At 37.3% G+C, this 22,123-nt stretch overlaps 1 protein-coding gene across 1 annotated transcript in view; it reads right to left on the bottom strand.

Annotated features, from left to right (window-relative positions):
• The window catches only part of DNAI3 (dynein axonemal intermediate chain 3), a 61,272-nt gene that overhangs the window by 24,892 nt on the left and 14,257 nt on the right, over positions 1-22,123 (bottom strand). Inside the window, exons 8-14 of the mRNA XM_055339780.1 lie at positions 16,521-16,711; positions 15,621-15,745; positions 13,650-13,739; positions 11,446-11,532; positions 10,434-10,562; positions 7,431-7,504; positions 955-1,099 (exon numbers count right to left, since the gene is read on the bottom strand). Of these exons, the coding sequence (XP_055195755.1) occupies positions 955-1,099; positions 7,431-7,504; positions 10,434-10,562; positions 11,446-11,532; positions 13,650-13,739; positions 15,621-15,745; positions 16,521-16,711 (841 nt within the window). The remainder of the gene's footprint in view (positions 1-954; positions 1,100-7,430; positions 7,505-10,433; positions 10,563-11,445; positions 11,533-13,649; positions 13,740-15,620; positions 15,746-16,520; positions 16,712-22,123) is intronic.

The following is a 22,123-nucleotide window of genomic DNA, read 5'->3' as shown; positions in this document are numbered from 1 at the left end:
GACACTTTCTATTCTTCCCTCACAGCTTCTGCCCCACATTTCTCCATCAGGATATTTGTCCACATGTTTCCAGTTATTCCCGGGTGAGTTTCTGTTTGTTCGTTTCTTTTTTTTTATTTTTTTATTTTTTATTATTTTTATTTTTTTTTACTGGGGAAGGAAGGCAGCTGGGTGTTCGTTTCTTTTTAAGCAATTTACAGCTCAGTAAATCCTACCCCAGGAAATTCCTAATCCTCTAATTTCTAATTTCTAATCTCAGCTACTTCAGGAATATTCTCACCCCTCTGTGCTCTTTCTTCCACTTATAGCAAATACATCATATTGTCATTCTAGTCATACTGGTAAAATAAAGGAAAAAAGTATTCAGTTTGGAATTGGAACTAGCCATTCTAAAAAAAAAAAAAAGGAGTCATCAGTGTTAGAAGCCCATTCATACTTTCCACACATATTCCATCCACAGCCATATCTTCTTAAAGTTGCTTTTCTTCAAAGCTCTGCCTTTCAATAAAAGTACAAATGATTTTCTTTTAACTACTTTCAGTTTTGTTTGGTCATAGGTATCAAAATGCTGTTTCCTACTATGTGCAAAATATGCAGAATTTTGCCTATATTAGGGATTAAAATTAGCTTTCCAGGCTATCTTGAGAGCCTGCTGATTTACAAGCAACTGCTTATGCCAATGAATAATTACTATACAAACCATCAGTAAGTTGTGGTTTGTACATGAACAAATATCAATCTTGAGTTCACAAAAATTGTGATTTCTGGTTTGACCTCGGCAGGCATCATAATAATTCTCAATGAAAGAATTTATTGGTTAAATGAATACATGAATTATAAAGTCCTATGTTAGTTTAAGCTGCTGTACTTCTAGAGTATGTGTATATAAGTATGTAAATGCAAATATATAGTGTATGTAAGCAAGTAGAATGGACTAAATTGCATGTAACTTACCTTAGTGAGAGGTTTCCAGGAGAGATCAAGATGCAGAAATGTAGATGGTACATCAAAAGGTATTTCAATATTTTCTTCTTTCTTTTTCTCTACTGATTGTGGGGTTAAAGCTTTCTGTGGTCTGATATCCCAAAAACATATTGTGCTTTAAAAAAATTCACATTTTATTTAGTACAAGTAAGAGATGAAGGCTTAGGACTACCATACTTTATCCTGCTCCACATTAGCAATGTGATCATGGTTGTATTTTAATGTCTCTGAAACTAAGATTTTTATGAAATGGAGCTGTTTTGCATTTTATATTTTAGAGAATTATATAATTTATAGGGTTATTTGATGACTTTGCTAGTATTAACACTAATAATGTGAGAGCTGAGTTTGGAGATTGACAACATCTTTTTTTAACATAACAACTTTATTAAAATATAACTCATATAGCACAAAATTCACCCATTGAAAGCACACTATTCAGTGGTTCTTAATATACTCACAAAGCTGTGCAACTATCATCACAATCGATTTCACCCAAGAAGAAACCTTGTACAGATTGGTGGTCACCCTTATTGCTCCTCAGCTTGTTCCACTAGCCCTAGACAATAATAATCTACTTCCTATCTGTATAGATTTGTCTACTCTGGACATTTCATATAAATGGAATCAATCTGACAATATGTAGCTTTTTGTGACTAGCTTCCTTCATTTAGCATATTTTCAAAGTTCATGCATGTGGTAGTGTATTTTTTATTTAAGATTTTATTTATTTATTCATAAGAGAAAACACAGAGAGAGGCAGAGACAGAAGGAGAAGCAGGCTCCTCACAGGGAGCCTAGCCTGATGTGGGACTGGGATCCCTGAACTGGGATCACACCCTGAGCCAAAGTCAGATGCTCAACTCCTGAGCCCGCCAGGTGTCCCTATGTGGTAGTGTATATCAGTATATAATTTCTTTGTATTGCCAAATAATATTCCACTATATGGAATCTACCAGTTTATCCATTCATCAGTTGATGGACTATTATAAATAATGCTGCTATGAACATTTGTGTTTAAGTTTTGTGCAGATGCATGGTTTCTTTTAGGTATACATTGAGGAGTGTAATTGCTGGATTGTATGGTAACTTCTGTGATCGATCTTTTGAGGAACTGCTAGATTGTTTTCCAAAGCAACTATGTCTTTTTACATTCCCATCAGCAATGTGTGAGGCTTCCAGTTTCTCTACATCCTTACCAATACTTGCTAATTTTGTCTTTTTTATTATAGCCATCCTAGTGGAGGAAGTTGTGTTCCATCATAATTGAACTAGATTTGCATTTGCCTGTGCTTTGGATATAATATGTAGGAAATCAGTATCTAATCCAAGGTCATGAACACTTATGCTTATATTGGTTTATATTTTCTTCTAAAATTTTCATAGTTTTAAATCTTATATTTAGGTCTTTATTCCATTTCTAGTCAATTTTTGTATACAGTGTGAGGCAAGGGTCCAACTTCATTCTTTTGCTTGCAGGTATCCAGATGTCCCAGTACCATTTGTTGAAAAACTAGTCTTTCTTCATTAAATTGTCTTGGTACCCTTATAGAAAATCAATCATCCATAGACATGTGGGTTTATTTCTGAACTCTATCATTTCTATGTCTATCCTCCCGTCAGTGTCAGTACACCTGTCTCTAGCTGCAATTTGAGATTAGGAAGTGTGAGTCTTCCAACTTTGTTCTTCTTTGTCAAAGTTGTTGCTTTGGCTATTTTAAGTCTCATTGTGGTTTTGATTTGATTTGATTTGATTTAGCTATCAGATTTCCCTGATAGCTAATGTTGAACATCTTTTCATGGGCTTATTGGCCATTTGTATATTTTTTGAAGAAAATGTCTATTGATGATCTTTGCTCATTTTTACATTGGGTTGTCTCCTTATTGTTGAGTTGTAAGAGTTTTTTGTTTGTTTTGGGTTTTTTTTTTGAGTTGTAAGAGTTTTGCATATTCTGGATAGCAATTTCTAACCAGATATATGATTTGCAAATATTTTCTTCCATTCTGTAGACTATTCAATTTTTTGATTGTGCTTTTTGAAGCACAAAAATTTTGATGAATTTCAATTTTTTATTTTATTTTTTTAAGATTTTATTATGTATTAGACAGAGAAAGAGAATACTAACAGGGTAAGTTGCAGAGGAGGAGGAAGAGGCAGGCTCCCTGCTCAGCAGGGACTCGATCCCAAGACCCTGAGATTATGACCTGAGCCGAAGGAGCCATCCAGGTGCCCCCAATTTATTTTTTTCTTTTGTAGCTCGTGTTTTTGGTATCATATACAAGAGACATGACATATAAATATATGTAATATATATTGTAAACATATACTATATAATATAAATATAATACATAATCTAAACATATGTATATTTATAGTGAAAACAAAACCTGCACAGGCAATATTGGATTTAGTGTGCTTTGTACATCGTAAATATCCAGTAAAAGTTATTTCTCCTTACAGGTTGGTTATTGATTATAAAAATAAATAAGAATGTATATGAAAATTCTTTATAAAGCTCCTCACATATATAGAGTATTATTTTGAGTGTAATAAACTTGGTAACACATTTACAGTGATACTTACACATTACACAGTATTTTTAGTATAAAGGTCTTTGTGCTAATTTTGTGAAAACATATGATGAGGTTGGCAAAGAATATGCCATATTAGCCCTACAATTTCTTTCACTGAGATTATGAGTAATCTGATTAATAAACTTAAGATATTATTAAAGAATTTAGATGAGTAAGTTAAAGTATTTAGATAAATGGATAGTAACTCAAATAAGACTAAAAAAACTTTTTTTGTAAAGACTTTATTTATTTATTCATGAGAGACGGAGAGAGGCAGAAACACAGGCAGAGGCAGAAGCAGGCTCCTCACAGGGAGCCCAATGCAGGACTCAATCCCCAAACAGGGATCATGCCCTGAGCCAAAGGCAGACATTCAACCGCTGAGCCACCCAGGCATCCGTAAAACTTTATTCATTTATGTGACTTAATAAATATTAATCATTTATTCATCTTAATAATAAATTCATGAAAGTATTAATCATTTTTATGTTGTTAAAACATAAATCCTGGGGAGAACACCACAAATGACACAAAAAGATCTGTTTTAAACTATAATCATAATTGGTTTAAAATTGTTTTTCTAGAGACGTCTGGGTGGCTCAGCCGTTGAGCATCTGCCTTCAGCTCAAGGTATGATCCTTGGTTAGGAATCAAGTCCCACACTGGCCTCCCCACAGGGAGCCTGCTTCTCCCTCTACCTGTGTCTCTTCCTCTCTCTAGGTGTCTCTCATGAATAGATAAATATAATCTTAAAAAACAAAACAAAACAAAAACTGTTTTTCCAAATAACAAAGATCTTGAATCTCATTTACAGCATTAATTTGCATTATCTATGAAATGATTTTGCTAAATACAGATAACTTCAGTTGAACTTTCTGCATAAATTAGTCACATACTCTTTTTGTGGATTTTAAAAAGTCAATTAATTAACCTTTTAAATTCTAATATAATTAACATACAGTGTTATATTAGTTTCAAGTATGGAAACTAATAGAATTCAACAATTCTGTATGTTATTCAGTGCTCATCATCATAAGTGTACATAACCCTCTTCACCTAGTTCATTTATCCTCCTATCCATCTCCCTTCTGGTAACCACCAGTTTGTTCTCTAGTTAAGAATGGTTTTTTTGTTTGTCTCATTTTTTGTTTTGTTTCTTAAATTCCACATATGAGGGAAATCATATGGTATTTGTCTTTGACTCACTTATTTCACTTAGCATTATACCTTCGAGATCTGTACGTTGAGGTAAATGGCAAGATTTCATTATTTTTTATTGCTGAGTAATATTCCATTGTTTGGTCACATCTTCTTTATCAATAGAAACTTATTTTTATCTTATTCTATATTATAAGACCTTTAGCAGAGCTGAGATAGAAAGACTAGAACTGGTAAGTTTTCCAAATAACTAAAAGTCACCTTTTCTAAATGCATAAACTTTCTTATTTAACAACTTCTGAAAGAATTATTTCCAGAATATTCTAGAATGTTTCCAAATTCAAGGGCCATTGTTATAACCAAAAATCAGAGACATATGTCTTAAATATAATAAAACATATAATATTTTAAGTCTATTCAGTTCTTCTAAATATTTTTCAAGGCTTCTGAAGAAGAGTACAGTTTTGCATTTGGTTGTTTAGAATCAACATCATACCATAAATATTGCTCCATGAAATCACAATTTTCATTGTTGTATAATATTCCATATGGCCCTACTGGTGGTCCTTTTGGGCAATAACTGTCCCCTCCCACCATGTTTTTTTATTTTTTAGCAAGAGCGTTCTAATTGGCTTTTGGAGAGGGGCCCCTTCCCCATTGCATGCAGTCAGGTTGGAACTGTCATTCAAGGTGCTCTGCCCTTTCCTGTGTGGCCAAAGGGGTGAGTTTCTGATGTAACAGGAGTCAGGTTCATTCAGATGGAAGGTGCTGGCCATTTACTCCTGCTATGCAAATCCATGGGGCTGTTTCTGAGGCCTGAGTCAGCTCTGTCTTTGATTTATCAACATCATTACTTACTACCTATACATATATAGGTATATATATATATATATATATATATATATATATATATATCTAGTATATATATGCATATATGTATTTATATACACCCACACACAACTCTCTCTCTACATGTACAATGAGTTATGGGAGGATAAGTTATGGGTACTTGCCTTCAAAGCCTCGTTTTCTCTATCCATAAGTATTTTTCAGAGTTGTTGCAAATATAAAAATAGTTAACCTATTGAAGCACCTAGGAGAGTATTGGCATAAACTTCTAATAAGTTGATTTTATTCCTTTAAGTTAGCCATAGTCAATTTCTGTTGCTTGCAATCACAGAATCTTATCCAATATTTGTCCACAGGATGAATGATGTGTCCTTCACCCCTTGCCCATGGCTCCTATTAATGTTACTTATGCCTTCATCTTCCACTCCATAGCCTTCAGCTTCTATGGACTAAGGTGCCCTTATTCCATTGAGATCAAAACTCTTTGGAACACTCAAGCTTTGCCAGTATTTGAAGACAAGGCAAATAATATTACTCTTCATGTTTCCTACTTCGTTGTGAGTTTTTAGTTCCATAAATTGGGAGATGTAATTTTATTTAAACAAACATTCTTCAACATAGTTACCAACTTGTTTATCAAAAGAATTTTCTATAAATTTGCAATAAAAATGTAAAACTTTTCCACTGTTAAAAAGCCTTCCCAATTAAATGGTGCAATCTTTGTGAGATAAAATTGATGTAAATTTAGTGTGAGAATGTAGAGAAGCAGCATAACTCTGGATAATGTTTTTCAACATTATCAACCCTGAATCCTAGTTAATTCTTTTTACACCATATTTGTGTCTAAAAGTATTCTGTCAACCAGCAACCATCTATAATATTCTGCCCTATTGTTAATATCAGGTTTAATTGCTACAATAAAGATTATTTAAGGAACAGAAGAAACTAATGATTTTAGAAGCATTTAAGAAAAAAGAATATAAAGAAAAAACAATATATGAAAACATTTTAGGTAGTGTTTAAAATAGGACTGTGATGTTGTGAATTATAAGATATATCAATCTGTTCTTCCTCCAGGATTCTAGCAGAGAGTTTCTGAAACCCTTGGAATTACCTAGATGGTGAGAGTGGTTAAAGTGCCTTTTGTTATGTTAATGAGGCACCATTTGGAAAGCTCCTAAGGATTGGGGTGGGTTGCCAATGGAGCCAACCTTGTAATGAGAGAATTGGAATTTTCAGTTCCACCCCCTGACCTCCAAGGAGGGGAGACCTACAGGAGATTGAGTTCAGTCACCTCTGGCCAAAATTTAACCAACTGTACCTATGTAATGAAGCCCCGTAAAACCTCAGGTCAGGGTTCAGAGAGCTTCCTAGTTGGTGAACACGTGGAGATTTGTGAAGAGTGAGCACCAAGAGAAGGCATGGAAGCTCCTCACCCCTTCCCCATACCTTGCCTGTGCATCTCGTCCATCTGGCTGTTCCTGAGTTACATTCTTTCATAATAAGCCAGTAATCTAGTAATTAAAATTTTCTCTTAGTTCTGTGAGCCACTCTAGGAAATTAATCCTTCCTAAGGAAGGAATCTTGGGAATTTACTATCTGCAGCCAGTAACAAGTACAGCTAAGGACCTGGGTTTGTGACTGGCATCTGAGGTGGCCAGGAGGGGAAGGGTGGTGGTGGTGGTAGGGTGTTCGAGACAGCAGTCATGTAGGACTGGATCTTAACCTATGAATCCTGGTAGGTAGTATCAGAATTAAGTTGAGTTTAAGACTCCCAGCTGGTATCCAGAGCTCTACTTGGGGAAACCTCCCACCCCACCCACTGTGACTTTGAAATTGAGCCAAGAACACTAATAAAGACATACCAATCAGCTGAACATGTGACAAGCTGACAGCATATTCCACTTCGATTCTCAAAGACAGAACCCATTCTGTTAATCTGTTTTTTAAAAACACAAGAAGTAAGTTCTGCATACCTAGAACATAATGACTTTCCTCAAAGCATTTTACTTTTATATTATTTTCTCCTTTGTTTTGATTTTTATTAAAAGAATATAACACTATCACAGAAATTTGGAGAATAAGGCTTAAAATGTAATTCTGACGTGTATTTTTTCCAGTCTTTTTTTTTTTTCACAGAAACAGTCTGACATAGTTTTAACTAGCATGCATAAAAATTTCTTTTTTTTTCTTTTTTTTTGCATAAAAATTTCTAAGATTTTTCCAGTTGATTTAATTTGAACACTTACCTGTGTTACTAATAAGTCACTTTAACAGTTTTATATTATACATATTATACTTGATTTAATTATCCATTATATCATTTCCATTATAATTGCATTTCCATTATAATTAGAAATGTAGATTCTTTTGCTTTTTTTACTATTAATGATGGAATAAAACATGAATTTTTTATAAGATTGTTGAGCAGATAAGGTCAGTAGAAAAGAGTTTAGCGTTACAATAGATACCCACAGTCTCCTGGCACTGGCAAGAGTCCAAGGAGAGTTCATGGCTCCTCAGGGCCCTAGAAGGTCTCAAATTCCAACTAGCTAGCTTTGAAACAAGGTGGAAAAGATTTTGTGGCAATCAGTGAAGGTGCTACTCTCAAATCAGTAGGAAAACATGACTTTCCCCAATTCCCTACATTCCCGGAGGACTGATGGGCAGGACAGTAATCAAAGGTAGGTGCTGCAGCAGCAAACAGTGAGAGTAGGGGGTGGGGAAGGGAGCCAGGTGCTGCACTGCTAAGCCCTGTGAGCATCCCCGGAGCTAAGACCCTGGAAACCTGGCCAGGGACACAGCAGCCTGAACTCTCTCTGGTTTCTAACTACTGCCAACTTCTACTCATCTGATAAGCAACCCAGAGTCCATGTTGTCTCTCCTTCTACTGAGCCTTCCCTGCTGTATGAAGTGCGAGACCCCAGAAGTGTGCTTGCTCTGGGCTTTTATGTTTTAATGATTTAAACGATAATAACCATATAATAATATCATAGAAATTTGGAAAATAGGAGTTTGAACATCAAATATAATTCTACTTATATTCTTTTCCAGTCTTTTTTCATGAATACATTCGAGATAATTTGTTAGGATGTGCATATAATGTTGTATCTTGAAGCATGAATTATATTATTTCATAATATGAATTCCCAAAATTTGAATTACTGTTCAAAGAGTTGAAGATTTGGATGATTTAAGGGTCACACTGGCTGTCTTGCAGAAGTTTTATGTTGGAACCAGCAGTGTTAGAGTTTACTGGTTTCACCACTACATCCTTTCTAACACAAGGTATTATTATCGATTAATTTTTTTTATTTATTTATAGATTATTTATTTATTTATTTGACAGAGAGATAGAGCCAGAGAGCACGAGTTGGGGGCAGAATGGCAGAGGGAGAGGGAGAAGCAGGGAGCCCAATGTGAGGCTTGATCCCAGGACCCTGGGACCATAGCCCAAGCCAAAAGCAGACACTTAACCGACTGAGTCACTCAGGTACCCCTATTAAATTTTTATTCAGAAATTAAATAGATCCCAAATAGTATATTATTGCTGCTTTATTATTAATTTCTTTGATATTAGAAAGCCTGAATGATTTTCATGTTTCTCTAGTAATTGTTTTTCAGTATATGTTTTATTTACTGGAAATTTTGTATTTACCATATTTAAGACCAATATTTTCCTCCATTTTGTTGTTTGTTCTTTCTTCTTAAATTTAGAAATGTATGTATGTATGTTTTGAATTTCTTTCCATGTTACTTAGAAAACTATCCCCAATCCAGAAATACGACATTCTCTCATATTCTATTTTGATTTTTATTCTATTTTTCCTGTGCTTTATTTTTACTTAAATTTATAATCATCTTAATTAATTTGTGTATACAGTATGAGCTGAAATGAAGTTGGAACAGAGAGTTCTTTGCATTGCCCTATCTTAAGCTCTTAGAGATCATAGAAACTATCTGGCTCTTTGTTTTGGTCCATTATAACTTTTAAGCCTTGCATAATCCATTTAAATATGTTTAAGGGCAGGGTGCCTGGGTGGTTCAGTCAGTTAAGCATCCTTCAGCTCAGGTCATTATCCCAGAGTCCCGGGATTGAGCCTCACATAGGGTTTCCCTGCTCAGTGGGAAGTCTCCCTCTGCCTCTTCCCAGCTCATTCTCTCTCTCTCTCTCAAATAAATAAAATAAAATAAATTACCTTACCTAAAGGGCTAATTACCTTTTAAAACTCTACTTTTCATAATATTCTTTGATATTCTCAAAGTACATAATAGACCCTTAGTATCCTTTAAGGGAAACATTTTGGGAGCTTACCCATTTCCAAATTTACTAACACCAGACTTAGTGAGTCAGGTACATAATTACAAAGCCAAGCTGCATTGCAGGTGCTAGGCAGTCAGCTGAACTCATTCACAGCAAGACTAGTTTTCACCCACCAGCCTCAAGGTGCACTCAGTTCAATATTGCCTTGGCAAAATAAAACATTACTATATGTCATGGATCTTCAGAGTTGCCTGCTCCAACTAGCTGAAATCATAAATTTTAAATCCACAAAGGCTGAGAGTGTAAAATATTTGCATTCTACTTTTGCCTATCAAACTCTTCTCCATTCTTGTATTATATCTTTGTTGACACCACTTACATTTGTTAGTGGTTTATAAGCCATTGAAGTTGAAACATTGGCCTTATTCTCATCCCCAAGCCAGATATTGGCAAGGCAACACCAACACAACTGTTTGATGCCTGGTTCTTGGTTATTTTATGATTTAAATGTAAATGAATTGTTGACTTGAAACATGCTCTTTGAATAAAATCTTCTGAAATGCACAATCCAACAGAAGAAAATTATGAGACCGTCAAGACTCACCTCAAATGTGTCAGGCAGCCAATGTATATCTGTAATTACTTTCTTATGACCATTTTCTATTGAGGAGACTGCACAGTGTCTGATATATGTTGCTTCTTTATTACTATCTGGTTCAAGGAGAAACATAGGCTGGAAAGATGCGAAAAGAAGGTTAGGTGCCAATTTTAGAGAGCTAATGAGCGAATTCACACCTTATTCATTATTCCAGTTAGAGTTAGTAACTTGGAGAAATACTAGTTCAAAGAAAAACATGGTGTTTCAGTGTATCATATATGTACGTAATAAGATTATATATTTTGCCTTTGGCTTAGTCTAAGTTTTCATGTCTAAACAAGAAGGATTGACCCCACTCCCTAAAGAAATGATGAGATCCCATTTAAGGAATGTTTCATGCATACACAGAAGGCCACGTCCCACTGTGTCTTGGTGAAGGCCCATTGGTGTTCAGGCTGAAGAACGGGGGTAAAGGTGTGCAATATGGTGGGTGAGTACTATGTCAGGAGCTGAGGAATCTCTCCTCAGCCCTCTTGACAGTATCCACAGCTTCACAAAATCACAGTACATTATAATCAGAAAGGATTGTAACCCTTTTATTTTATACATGAAGAAACTGATGCTTGCTGAGGTGAAAGGACATGCCCAAACTCACAGGACCACAGTCCAGAGCCTATATACATGGCCCTTCTGTCCTGTGCTCTTTCCATGACATCATGTTAGGCAAGTCACTCGGTCTCTTTATTTTATTTAACAACAACAACAAAAATAACTTCACATCCTCAGGTAGGTCATGCAACTTGTTTTATGGACTTTTTCACCAAGGGCCTACATAAAAGTGATTGAGAATATGTCCATGAATAGATGTGAAGGTGAAAATACTTGGTGAGGGTGAAGTGAAATAATACTTTTTTCCCACTCTATTGAGTCTTTGCATAGTTTGGCAGTTCTGTTATGTGCTTTTTGACAAACATCTGAATTGAAAAACCTTGGAAGTGAAAAGTTATAAAAAGCTAACCTTGAGCGTGGCTTTTTTACTTCTACTACCACCTGTCTTGATGTTTTCTATGCGATCTGCATGTGCAGTAATATCCCACATGACAATCTAAAACAGAAGTAAATGTTATTACAACATATTTTCAGAAAATAGCTAATTAGGTCTTAAAGATTTCTTAAAAGCTATTGGTATTGGCATGCACTCTGATGAATCAATCTTGAAGGATAATCAAATGTAGCTGACATCTTTAGTAAGTCAGCAACTTTTAAAGCTAACATGAAAAAGAATGTTTTCTTCTCTATAAAAGTATTTTTAGCCCTTTGATTTCTGTGCTTGTGCTTGTGTTAATAAAAGCTTGCATTTTTTAAAACTCCAAGATAAACAGTATGCAATTTCCTCTGCTTTTGGGATTATGCTGTGACTGTGGGGAGAGCTGCTTTGCCTGTTCTCCAGAAATAGTACAAACACTCAATTGTCCAAAAAGGCTGGAAAATGATGATTTCTACTTAATATTCTAGCCAACTGCAAATTTGCACACACATGGATGGTCATTTTTGGAAAAATGAGAATAAAATAGAATATACAACACTAAATTAGATAAATTTTCAATGAATATAAATCATTTCAACACACTGAAATGTTAACAAAATGTCCGGATTACAGAATTGCAAGTGGTTTTATTTTCATCATTTACTTTTCTAAAATATTCTTTTTTAAAAAAAGTTTTATTTAAGTAATCTCTACAATCCAACATGAGGCTTGAAACTCACAACCCCGAGATCAAGAGTCTCATGCTCTTTGAGCCAGCCAAGTGGCCCCTTTCTAAAATATTCTTAAAATTGTATCACCTTCATAATGAGTAACAAAAAGCATTTCAGTATTTGCAGGGCTTGGAGGGTGGGCTCTGGGTCATCCTTATGATCACCAGTTATTGTCAAACAAAACTGAGGGGGAAAATTGTTTTCCTGGTTGTTTTGATTCTGGATAAATGGTCATGGACACTGTAGATAGTTGTTGTTGTTGTTGTTGTTTAAGATTTATTTATTTATTTTAGAGAGAGAATGGGTGAGAGGGTGAGAGGTAGAGGATTGTGAGCAGACTCCCTGCTGAGTGTGGAGCCCAATATGGGACTCAATTCCATGACTGAGATCATGACCTGAATGGAAATCAAGAGTCAGAAACTCAACTAATTGAGCCACCCAGGCATCCCCACTGTAGACATTTAAGTTTTCCATCACAAGGACATTTTCCTAGCTACACACGAAAAGTTCATATACCGTTAATGGTCAAACTCACTGGGTCACAGTGAATGTAAATTCTGATCATAAAACAGCTTTATTGAAGAAACAGTCAGTTGGAGGATAGGATATTTTTTCATATAAATTAGATAACTTAAAAAGAAAAGAAGGGGATCTCTGGGTGGCTCAGCAGTTTAGCGCCTGCCTTTGGCCCAGGGCCTGATCCTGGAGTCCCGGGATCGAGTCCCACATCAGGTTCCCTGCATGGAGCCTGCTTCTCCCTCTGCCTGTGTCTCTGCCTCTCTCTGTGTGTCTCTTATGAATAAATAAATAAAATATTTTAAAAAGAAAAAAGAAAAAGAAAAGAAGAGGGCACCTGGGTGTCTCAGTGGTTGAGCATCTGCCTTTGGCTCAGGTCATGATCCCGGAGTCCCAGGATCAAGTCCATTATCAGAATCCCCACAAGGAGCCTGCTTCTCCCTCTGCCTATGTCTCTGCCTCTCTCTGTGTGTGTCTCATGAATAAATAAATAAAATCTTAAAAAAAAGAAGAAAACAAATATGGTATCAAATAATAGGTATATAAATTCAGTACAATGTATGTTTTTCCAGTGAATTTCTCCTCAAATTCTGGATCATTCCCTAACTCCTACCCATAGGGAAATGTCAGAAAAGAACTCTTGATCATGAGGTATTAATGTTTGTGTGTTTTGTTCTTCTGTGGAATCTTGTACAATATGCAGTTCTATTTCACAAATACAAACAGATTGGACTCAGTTTCATTCCAGTTCTAACTAGATTACTCTATGGACACCTCAAGCCCTGATATCATGTCTAGCACATCTATATACCTCAGTTCTTGGCACACAATTGGCATCCATTCCTTCTGCCATACTGAATCCTTAAATTTCAAATAAACTACCTATCAAAACCTATTACAGAATGTTGTCAAAATTAAGAAATAGCTGGGAAAAAAATCCATAAGTACCTGCCCGTTTATGCAGCCTCCAGCAATGATATTAGGGTCACTTGGACAGAACTTGAAGCAAAAGATGTCATCTGGACTCTCCAGCATTAACTAAAGAAAACCCCCCAAATTCGAGAGATAATGAGAAAACCTATTAAGATCAGAGGGAGAAAATAGTAAGACAGTCAAAAGTTGAATTTGATAGCTGTGTATAAGAAACGTGGACATAGAATCCCACTTCTGGATGGGAAGTTGCTTTTGCTGAATTTTGTGAATGTTGACCATGTGCATGAGAGAGGTATGTTCTCAAGGGCCCGAGGTCTCCCCTTCCTCCACCCTGCACATGTTAGGAGGTGTTGTAATTTTTTATAAACAAGAAGACTAAGCTTAGTGTTTCTGAAGCTCTGTGAGGACAAGATACTTGTCTGTTTTGTTCCTTGCTATTGAGCTAGCACACAGTGAGCACTCAAAAAGAAATGTTGCTGAATGAGAAAAGATAGAGGTATTGCCAGTGATAATATTTCAAATTTTAAAATAATACAGGACCCAGAAGGTGCACAAACTCAAGAACCTGGAAGATAAGAAGGAAGCCCTGCAAGGAATATACGAGTGTGAAGGAATAGGTATATTAATCATCTTTGGCACCTGTACTATATGTTAGCACCAAGCAAAATATGTGCATGCATGGTGACTGTTCTTTCTTAACCATGACCATCAAAAATATGGGGCCCAGAGGCCATTGGTTTGCCACCATCGAGCTAAAGTCTTCAGACTGGAATTGGAGTGAATCATCTTTGTTTATTTGGTACTCTGTAGCTTCTAGAAAAACTTCTACTTTTAAAATAAATTAGAAATATTTCCTCCTATTGTTTTGATAGAACAAAGACAAATGAAATCATTTATATTATTTCCTTAAGAAATGATTTGCTTGTCTTTTTAAGCTATTCTTCAAAATAGAGAATTCTTTTTTTTTTCTTCTTCCTAATTTGCCTGAAAGTTCAGCCACACTTCCATCATGTGGACAGGAAAGTAACTCTAGCCCACTAGAAAATGTTAGAAAATCCCTACTTACCTTTTTGTGGTAATTAGGCTGACAGGAAAGAACAAGAGATCTGTCATTTTGATCTCTAAGTCTATAATAAATAGTGTACTAGAATCTACTATAGTAAAACTGCCTGAATTCAGATGAAATCAGGAAGAAGGGAGAAGGGAAGGCTAGGGTTTCTTACGGAAAGCCTTAGTTATACAATACTTTATAGAAACAAAGTATTATATTTAAGTACATTTAAAAAAAACTTAATCTAATGCAATAAAGCACCTTCTCCCTAAGCAGGACTCCTTTTGAGCAGATGATGGAAATTGAACCCTGTGGGGCAAATCTGGCCCTTAGCCTTGTTTTATTTGAAGTCTGTGTTTGGTTTAGTTTTAGTTGAAACTAAACTATTTAAAAATTGGGAGATTTCACTCAAAAATTCAGATCTGTGTCCTTAACAAACGGAACCACCTGGCAACAAGAGAGCTGAAGTGTAGGTATCCCATAAACGGGCTGTATTCTCTCCAGGGCCATGATGCCATAGTCTTCACCACTCCGCATTGTTTCCCACCCGGGGATCTGTACTCATTACTGTCCCATACTGGTGATCCTCAGAACTGAGGAAATTTATGTCAAATGAACATCTATTTGCATTTGAACAAATAGTCTTGAAATAAAACCCATGAAGGAGTTTGCTTTTTAAAATAGGTTAAATGATCCTCTTAAAATCATTTTTAAAAATAACATGTTGATTTGTTCAATAAACCGTTTCAATAAACTAAGCCTACCCTTTAGTTTTGCTCAAAATGGTGAGAAATTGTGAATTGAAGAAAGCCTAACTTTATAAGCGCTTACCATATTAAGTGGTTATAAAGTACTTTGCAATTAAATCTGCTACAGATAAATATGAACATAGTATTTGAAATTTGTAGACTAGGTGGACAGCTCTCCTTAATTACCTGAGGATGTATGGGATCAGAGAAACTCCAGAAAAGAATCAGTGATGGTTGCAGCAATAATTTACCCGAAAAGTGGACTCTTTCTTCAAGGGAGAGTCGTACAGCCACTGACACGGCTATTAGCCCTGATTGAAGCACAATTAGAAGTTAAAATTCGCAGCAACTATATATAGAGAAATGTTTTTAGGTGTTCCTGCTCTACAGAGTCACTATTCATTTCCATTTTTATGAAACTTCAATGAATATATTCAATAAGAGACTAGGAGTTCTCTTAGAGCTCTATTGTGTAATATGGTAGCCAGCAGCCACATATTGGTTATTTAGCACTTAAAAGGTGGTCGGTCCAAACTGAGATATACTGTTAATGTAAAATAAACAGTCAATTTCAAAGATTTAGCAAGAAAACTTTTTTTGTGTGTAAGAAAAGGGCCAGTGTGGGGAGACGGGGAGGAAAAGAGAAGAACCTTTTTCTCTTTGTGGTTCCATCTGCATGTGGTTCCATCTGCAGAGGGTCCCACCTCCCTTGGCAGCTAAGTGATTTAAGGGAGGTGTGTTTCCTCTCTTATCCAGGAATCAGAGAGGAAGAGTATTGGGGGGAATGGAATTAGCCTTGGGAGTCCCAAAAGTCTGAGACAAATCCAGATTCAGCACTGCACTGGCTGGGTGACCTGAGCCTGTCATCTCCCTGGCTTGGACTCTGGTTCTGTCCTTGTAGAGACCACAATGAAGTGCTCGGGGAACACAGGACTGCGGGGGTGCAGAAGGTGCTCAGCAGGTGCACTGAGCAACTGGAAGTGGTCTTACTGAAATTGAGCAACTGAGCTAGTTTGTAATTTACTATAAAACCAACAGACTATCACTGTGCCACCATAAAGAGAACCGCGGTTGTGTTCATCTCACCATAGATAGTTGGATGCCATGAGACGGAGGTGACCATCTTCTCCGTTAGGTTATGAAGGTCCGTGAAGGACTGGTACTCTTTCAGGTGGGTATCAGTTTTGTCTCCAAAGGTGCTTTCTTCTTCGGCCAGGCACTTCCAGTCATCAACAAAAGGGTTCATGATTTCATTTTGCTGCAGGGCTATTTCAACACTATATTATTAAAACAAACAAACAAATTCAAGACATTGGATTTTCCTATTCAGTGACACGTCTTTCGGCAGCTCCTTCTACTTCATTTATATGGAAAGAAAAAAATATTCTCAATTATATTTGATAACTGATGATGACCCTCATGTGAAACAAGGACTTAAGAGGAAAAAAAAATCCTCGTGGCTGTGTGCTACTCAGAACTTCTAGTGCCAGGACGCTGTTGGCTGGTGGCCTGGAGCACCTTCGTGATCTTCCTGGGTGCCCAAGCCAAGGCTGTGCTCTCCCAGGCTGATGCCTGGGCTGCAGCAATAGGGACAGGGCGGCCTGCCCAGCTCTGCCCCCGGCAGGACTCCTCCACAGGCTGTCCTCCCTCTGGAGCCCCCTGCTGGGCTCGGCTGGGACTTTGACGAAGCTCTTCTTGCCCAATCCTGCTTCGTTTAAAAAAATTTTTTACACCGTGGGTCCCTCAGTAAACCTCCAATTTAAACTCACTCTCATTTGCTTCCTAAAAACCCCAAACTGACAGAAAAGGCAATTTTCTTAGCCATATTCAGTATTGAATGTTCATATATACTAATTATTCTACAAATATATCATTAGGATTATATGTGATCATGATTATAATGGATATTTATATATTGTATATATAAGATTTAAAGTAAGAGATTCTCAGCAGGAGATTTGGAGTTTAGAAATGTGAGATGTGTGTGTGTGTGTGTGCGGTAGTGGTGGGGGTGGTTTCAGTTGTCACAGCACCTGGGAGATGCTAATATATTCAATTCTATTACTAAACTTGCAATGCATGATACAATCTCTAAAATTAAGAATTATCCTGTGAACAATGCTAATATTGCCCTTTCAAGAACCATCTGAGTGCAAGGCTTATCTCTTCATGGCCTAGGACCCTGACTTGACAGGCTCCTGTCCTAAAAGTTACTACAGGAGCTCCCAAAGTGGCGAATGCCCAGATGTGCTGGGAGGCTGGCACGTCTCTCTCCCCCAGCCTCGCACCCTAAATCACTTGTCCTGTGCATCTCTTCCATTGGCTGCTCCTGAGTTGTATCCTTTACAGTGAACTGGTAATAGTAAGGAAAGTGCTTTCCTGAGTTAAAGGAGTCCTTCTGGAGAATTATCGAACTCAAGCAGAAGTATAGCCAGTCCCCCTGCCCCGGGGACTCAAGATTGGTGTCTGGAGATTGGTGTCTGGGGCAGGCTTGTGAGACTAAGCCCCTTACCTCGTGGAGTCTAGACTAACTTGATAGTGCTGAGGGTTAGGGACTTGGTGTTGGACAAGATATGTATTTGGTGTTGGAGGGGAAAAACCCTCCGTTGGTTCCCCAGGGGGTTATCGGGAGGAACCTGAGTGCCCCATTTTCCTGCTTCTCCACATGGCTGGTGACTTCCCATGTTTAATGAAACTGGACATTATAAATGACATGTTGTAGAGACCCTGGATTCTCTTTTGTTCCTCCGAAATGTGAAATTTGTTCTATAATGCAGTTAACTTTGCTGGACTCAAACTCCAAATCTCTTGTCAATTTTTCAGCTTCTAGATGCTGGTTCTGGATCCCCCTAGAGTCTCCCCTAAAAATGAGCACTTTAGTCTACAGTCTAGGATCTGATTAGATTTTTATGTAGATCTGGGGTCTTGGCTTACCTGGGCTCCCTCCCTTCCATGACTTTCCCCTGACTGTTTGGTTTTTCTGCCCCTGTAGACCTGTATGGCTGTAGGTTTCTGGCACCAGAGCCTCCTATGGGTTAGGCAATAATCCATAGAAAGACCCTTGCAAACTTGCAAATCTCATCCTTCTCCTCTCCAGTCCCTGCTTACTTTTGGTCACTCTCCTCAGCCGTCAAGTAGTTGTGTGTACATTTGTATATAAATATGGTTTTCTAGATCTTATAACTATTTTCTGTGAGTTTGACCAACTAATTCCACCATGACTCAGTCATTTGCTTATAATATGAGGTATAAAATGATGTATGTTCTTGAAAGAAGTAGTACCATAAACAAGCAAACAAACAAAAACAAAAAAATTGTTACTCTAAGTTTCTGTCGTGTGTACTGCCCCCTGTATATGCTTAGGTTTGAAAGCTTGGCTCACTTGCATAGCCTCTGGAGCTTTCCTACGATTAGAATGCCACCCAGGATTTTACCCTAATGACTTGAGAGTCCAAAAAAAAAAACCCTCCTTTAGTTAGACAATTAAATATAAACTCTAAGTATTATAATAGGTACTCCTAAGAATGTCATTAAGCAGGGCGACCCTTAATACCTGTGTTGTTAAGAATTAACACTACTGTTCACTGCTTAATTGAATACTCTTGGTTAAATTCTTGTATTTTATCTTCCAAACTAGGACCTAAAGTGTGGTCTGTGGACCATCAGCACCATCATGACTTGGGAGTTTGCTAAAAATGCAGTCACGGATTCTACCCCAAATTTACTGAGTCAGAGTCTGCATGTTAACAAGATCCTCAGGTGATTCATATACACATTTATTTTATTTTATTGTTTTGCTTGAGAGAGAGAGAGAGAGAGAGAGAGAGAGAATGAGCGGGGGGAGGCAGAGGGAGAAGCAGACTCCTTGCTGAGCCAGGAGCCCGAAGTGGGGCTCAATCCAGGACCCTGGGATCATGAGCTAAGCCAAAGGCAGACACTGAACCATCTGAGCCATCCAGGTGCCCCTGGATTAATTAATAAATTAATAAATTAACAAATCAAGCATGTTTAAAAACCCTGTGAGAGGTAGGTTCACAGCCTGGAGCTTCAAATAGAAGCATTTGTTAACATTTTCAAGATCTTGGGGTTTTTTTCTGTTTCAGCCTAAATGAGAAAGAAATTCCCAAGAGACAGGGCTAAAGCCAGGGGCTTTGCTCTGATTTCCTGATTCTTCTCTCTCAGCCTGAACTGGGAGCTAATTCACAAAGGAGAAGTGAAGACAGCGCCGTTTCTCTTGCTTCCTGTTTCTTGGTTTCCTTGCACTCCGGTTTCTGAACGGAGGCTGGCAAAACTGTTGTCTGAGTTAGAGCCTGTAAGTACCCTTTATTTTTTATTTATTTATTTTTTAAAAGATTTTTATTTATTTGAGACACACACACACACACACACACACAGAGGCAGGCTCCACGGAAGGAGCCTGATGTAGGATTCGATCCTGGGACTCCAGGATCACGCCCTGGGCCAAAAGCAGGCGCCCAACCGCTGAGCCACTCAGGCATCCCCTGTAAGTACTTTAAATATATATATATATATATATATATATATATATATATATTTATTTATTTATTTAGAGAGGAGAGAGAGTGAGTGAGAGCAGGGGGAAGGACAGAGGGAGAGAGAGAGAGAGAGAGAGAGAGAGAATGTCAAGCCGACTCCATGCTGAGTGTGGAGCCTGACACGAGGCTCCATCTCAGGACCCTGAGATCATGACCTGAGCTGAAATTAAGAGTCAGATGCTTAATCAACTGAGCCACCCAGGTGCCCCAGTAATTCCTTTTTTTTTTTTCTAGAAAATAATGTTTCTTGGTTGCTTTGAGAATCCCTTGAAGTTCTTCTATCTGCTTTCTTATCATTTCCTTCTTTTGCAAATACTGCTTCCCTTAGGTTCTTTTTGGATAAAATTCTGTAAGAACTCATTTCTAAAAGGGAACTCTTCCCAGATCAAAGCCAGGCTTATATTAACTCTTAAAAAATTGAATAAGCCTTCAACAGTTTTAGAGTGGGAAACATGGCAGGTGATATATTTGTGGGTTTATTTCTTCTTGACCAGTGCTATTATAATTCCGGAGCCAATTTTCCTATTTTTTCTTATATTTCTGGCTTCTCCTTCCCACATCTCAGAGAGGGAAATATAAAGCTGTTTAGTATTCCTCTTTCTAAAGCCTGGTAACTGAAAGGGAAGAATAAAAACTGAAGTCTAAAGATAATACACCATGTGGATAATTAAGAATTGGCTGTAGGCCATTTATGGCTTTATTTTTATTTTTTAAAGTATTTTTTATTTATTCCAGAGAGAGAGAGAGAGAAGAGAGAGAGAGAGAGAGAGAGAGGCAGAGATAGGCAGAGGAGAAGCAGGCTCTATGCAGTGAGCCTGACATGGGACTCGATCCCAGGTCTCTAGGATCAGGCCCTGGGCTGAAGGCGGTGCTAAACCGCTGAGCCACCAGCGCTGCCCCATTTATGGCTTTCAAATGGATAGACATATTTCTCATTTTTAATATTCTTATCAGGAAAAATTTTAAGGACTACATTTTGATATGAGGAAACAGAAACCTTAGGTTTTCTTGTTCCTTTCTCACTGCCCCATAGGAAAATCAATAGCATGCTTTCTGTAAATGAGTGGCAGATAGTTAGCACTATCTATAGTGCTAACCAACTATAGTTGGTTTTTTGTTTGTTGTTGTTGTTTAGTTTTGTAGCCAAGTAGAAATACATTTAATTTTGTCACCAAACAAGAAAATGAGGCTTGCTGCAAAGTTGGAAGTAAACTCACCTGATTTTCATTTCCCCTAATCAACCAACAGTCTACAAAACAGCAGCCCCCTTTTTAAAACATCAAACCTCTGGCAATTTCTGGAGGCTTCATGGAATTCTTTCTTGTAGTGTGTCCCCCTACCCTTGCCATGAGATCTACAGTTTTCCTGCATGTGTAGTAACTTCTCCAGAGACCAGTTAGTACTGAAATCCTGTGAGGAGATGTTTCTACCTCTGGGTTTCTGGCTCTTTGAAAAAAAAAAACATTGTTTCCTCTGCTCTCCTTAGCTTTGATCTCATAGTTATTCTGGTGGCTGGTACAGGGAGATGGCAGGTAGGCTCACTAAAGTGTAGGACAAATTAGCAAGGGACAGCCTGCTGAACAGTCGTTGGTCATCAGGCATTGGAGTATCTTTTTCTCTTTGTTCCAAGTTTTTAAAAATTTTTTTTGTTCCAAGTTTTAATAAACTTTACAAGAAGACCCAGAGTAAACATAACTATACATATATAAAGCATTTTATCTAGTTTAATATACTCACTCTCTTTGCTTCCTTGGTGAGTTTTTGAACCAGATCCCCCCAGGCAGAGGTAATTACTTTCTAAATGTTGTTGGGATTTTCAGGATATTTAAAAGTCTCAAAGAATTAATGGTGTTTTCTTAAAAATGAAAAAGCTTACCATGTGCTATGTATGACCTTGACCAATAGATTTTTAATTTTGGAAAGAAATGGAAACCAACCTACAGGGTACAACTGGCAGACTTTTCCACCACTGGTTCCACTTCCTCTGAACTCTGATTTCGACTTGAGACTTTGTCAAGTTCTTCTCTGATTTAGAAACCCCAGGGTCCTAGTAACAGTGTGTGTGGGTCTCTGAAGAAGCCTCTCTCTCAGACTCAGTAAGAGAGGAATCAGGGGTAAAGGGTAAGATACAAA

The sequence above is a fragment of the Nyctereutes procyonoides genome, unplaced genomic scaffold (assembly GCF_905146905.1).
Source record: "Nyctereutes procyonoides isolate TBG_1078 unplaced genomic scaffold, NYPRO_anot_genome, whole genome shotgun sequence".
NCBI classification, from domain to species: domain Eukaryota; kingdom Metazoa; phylum Chordata; class Mammalia; order Carnivora; family Canidae; genus Nyctereutes; species Nyctereutes procyonoides.
The sequence above is the reverse complement of the archived record's forward strand: the minus strand, read 5'-3'. Positions and strand labels throughout refer to the sequence as shown.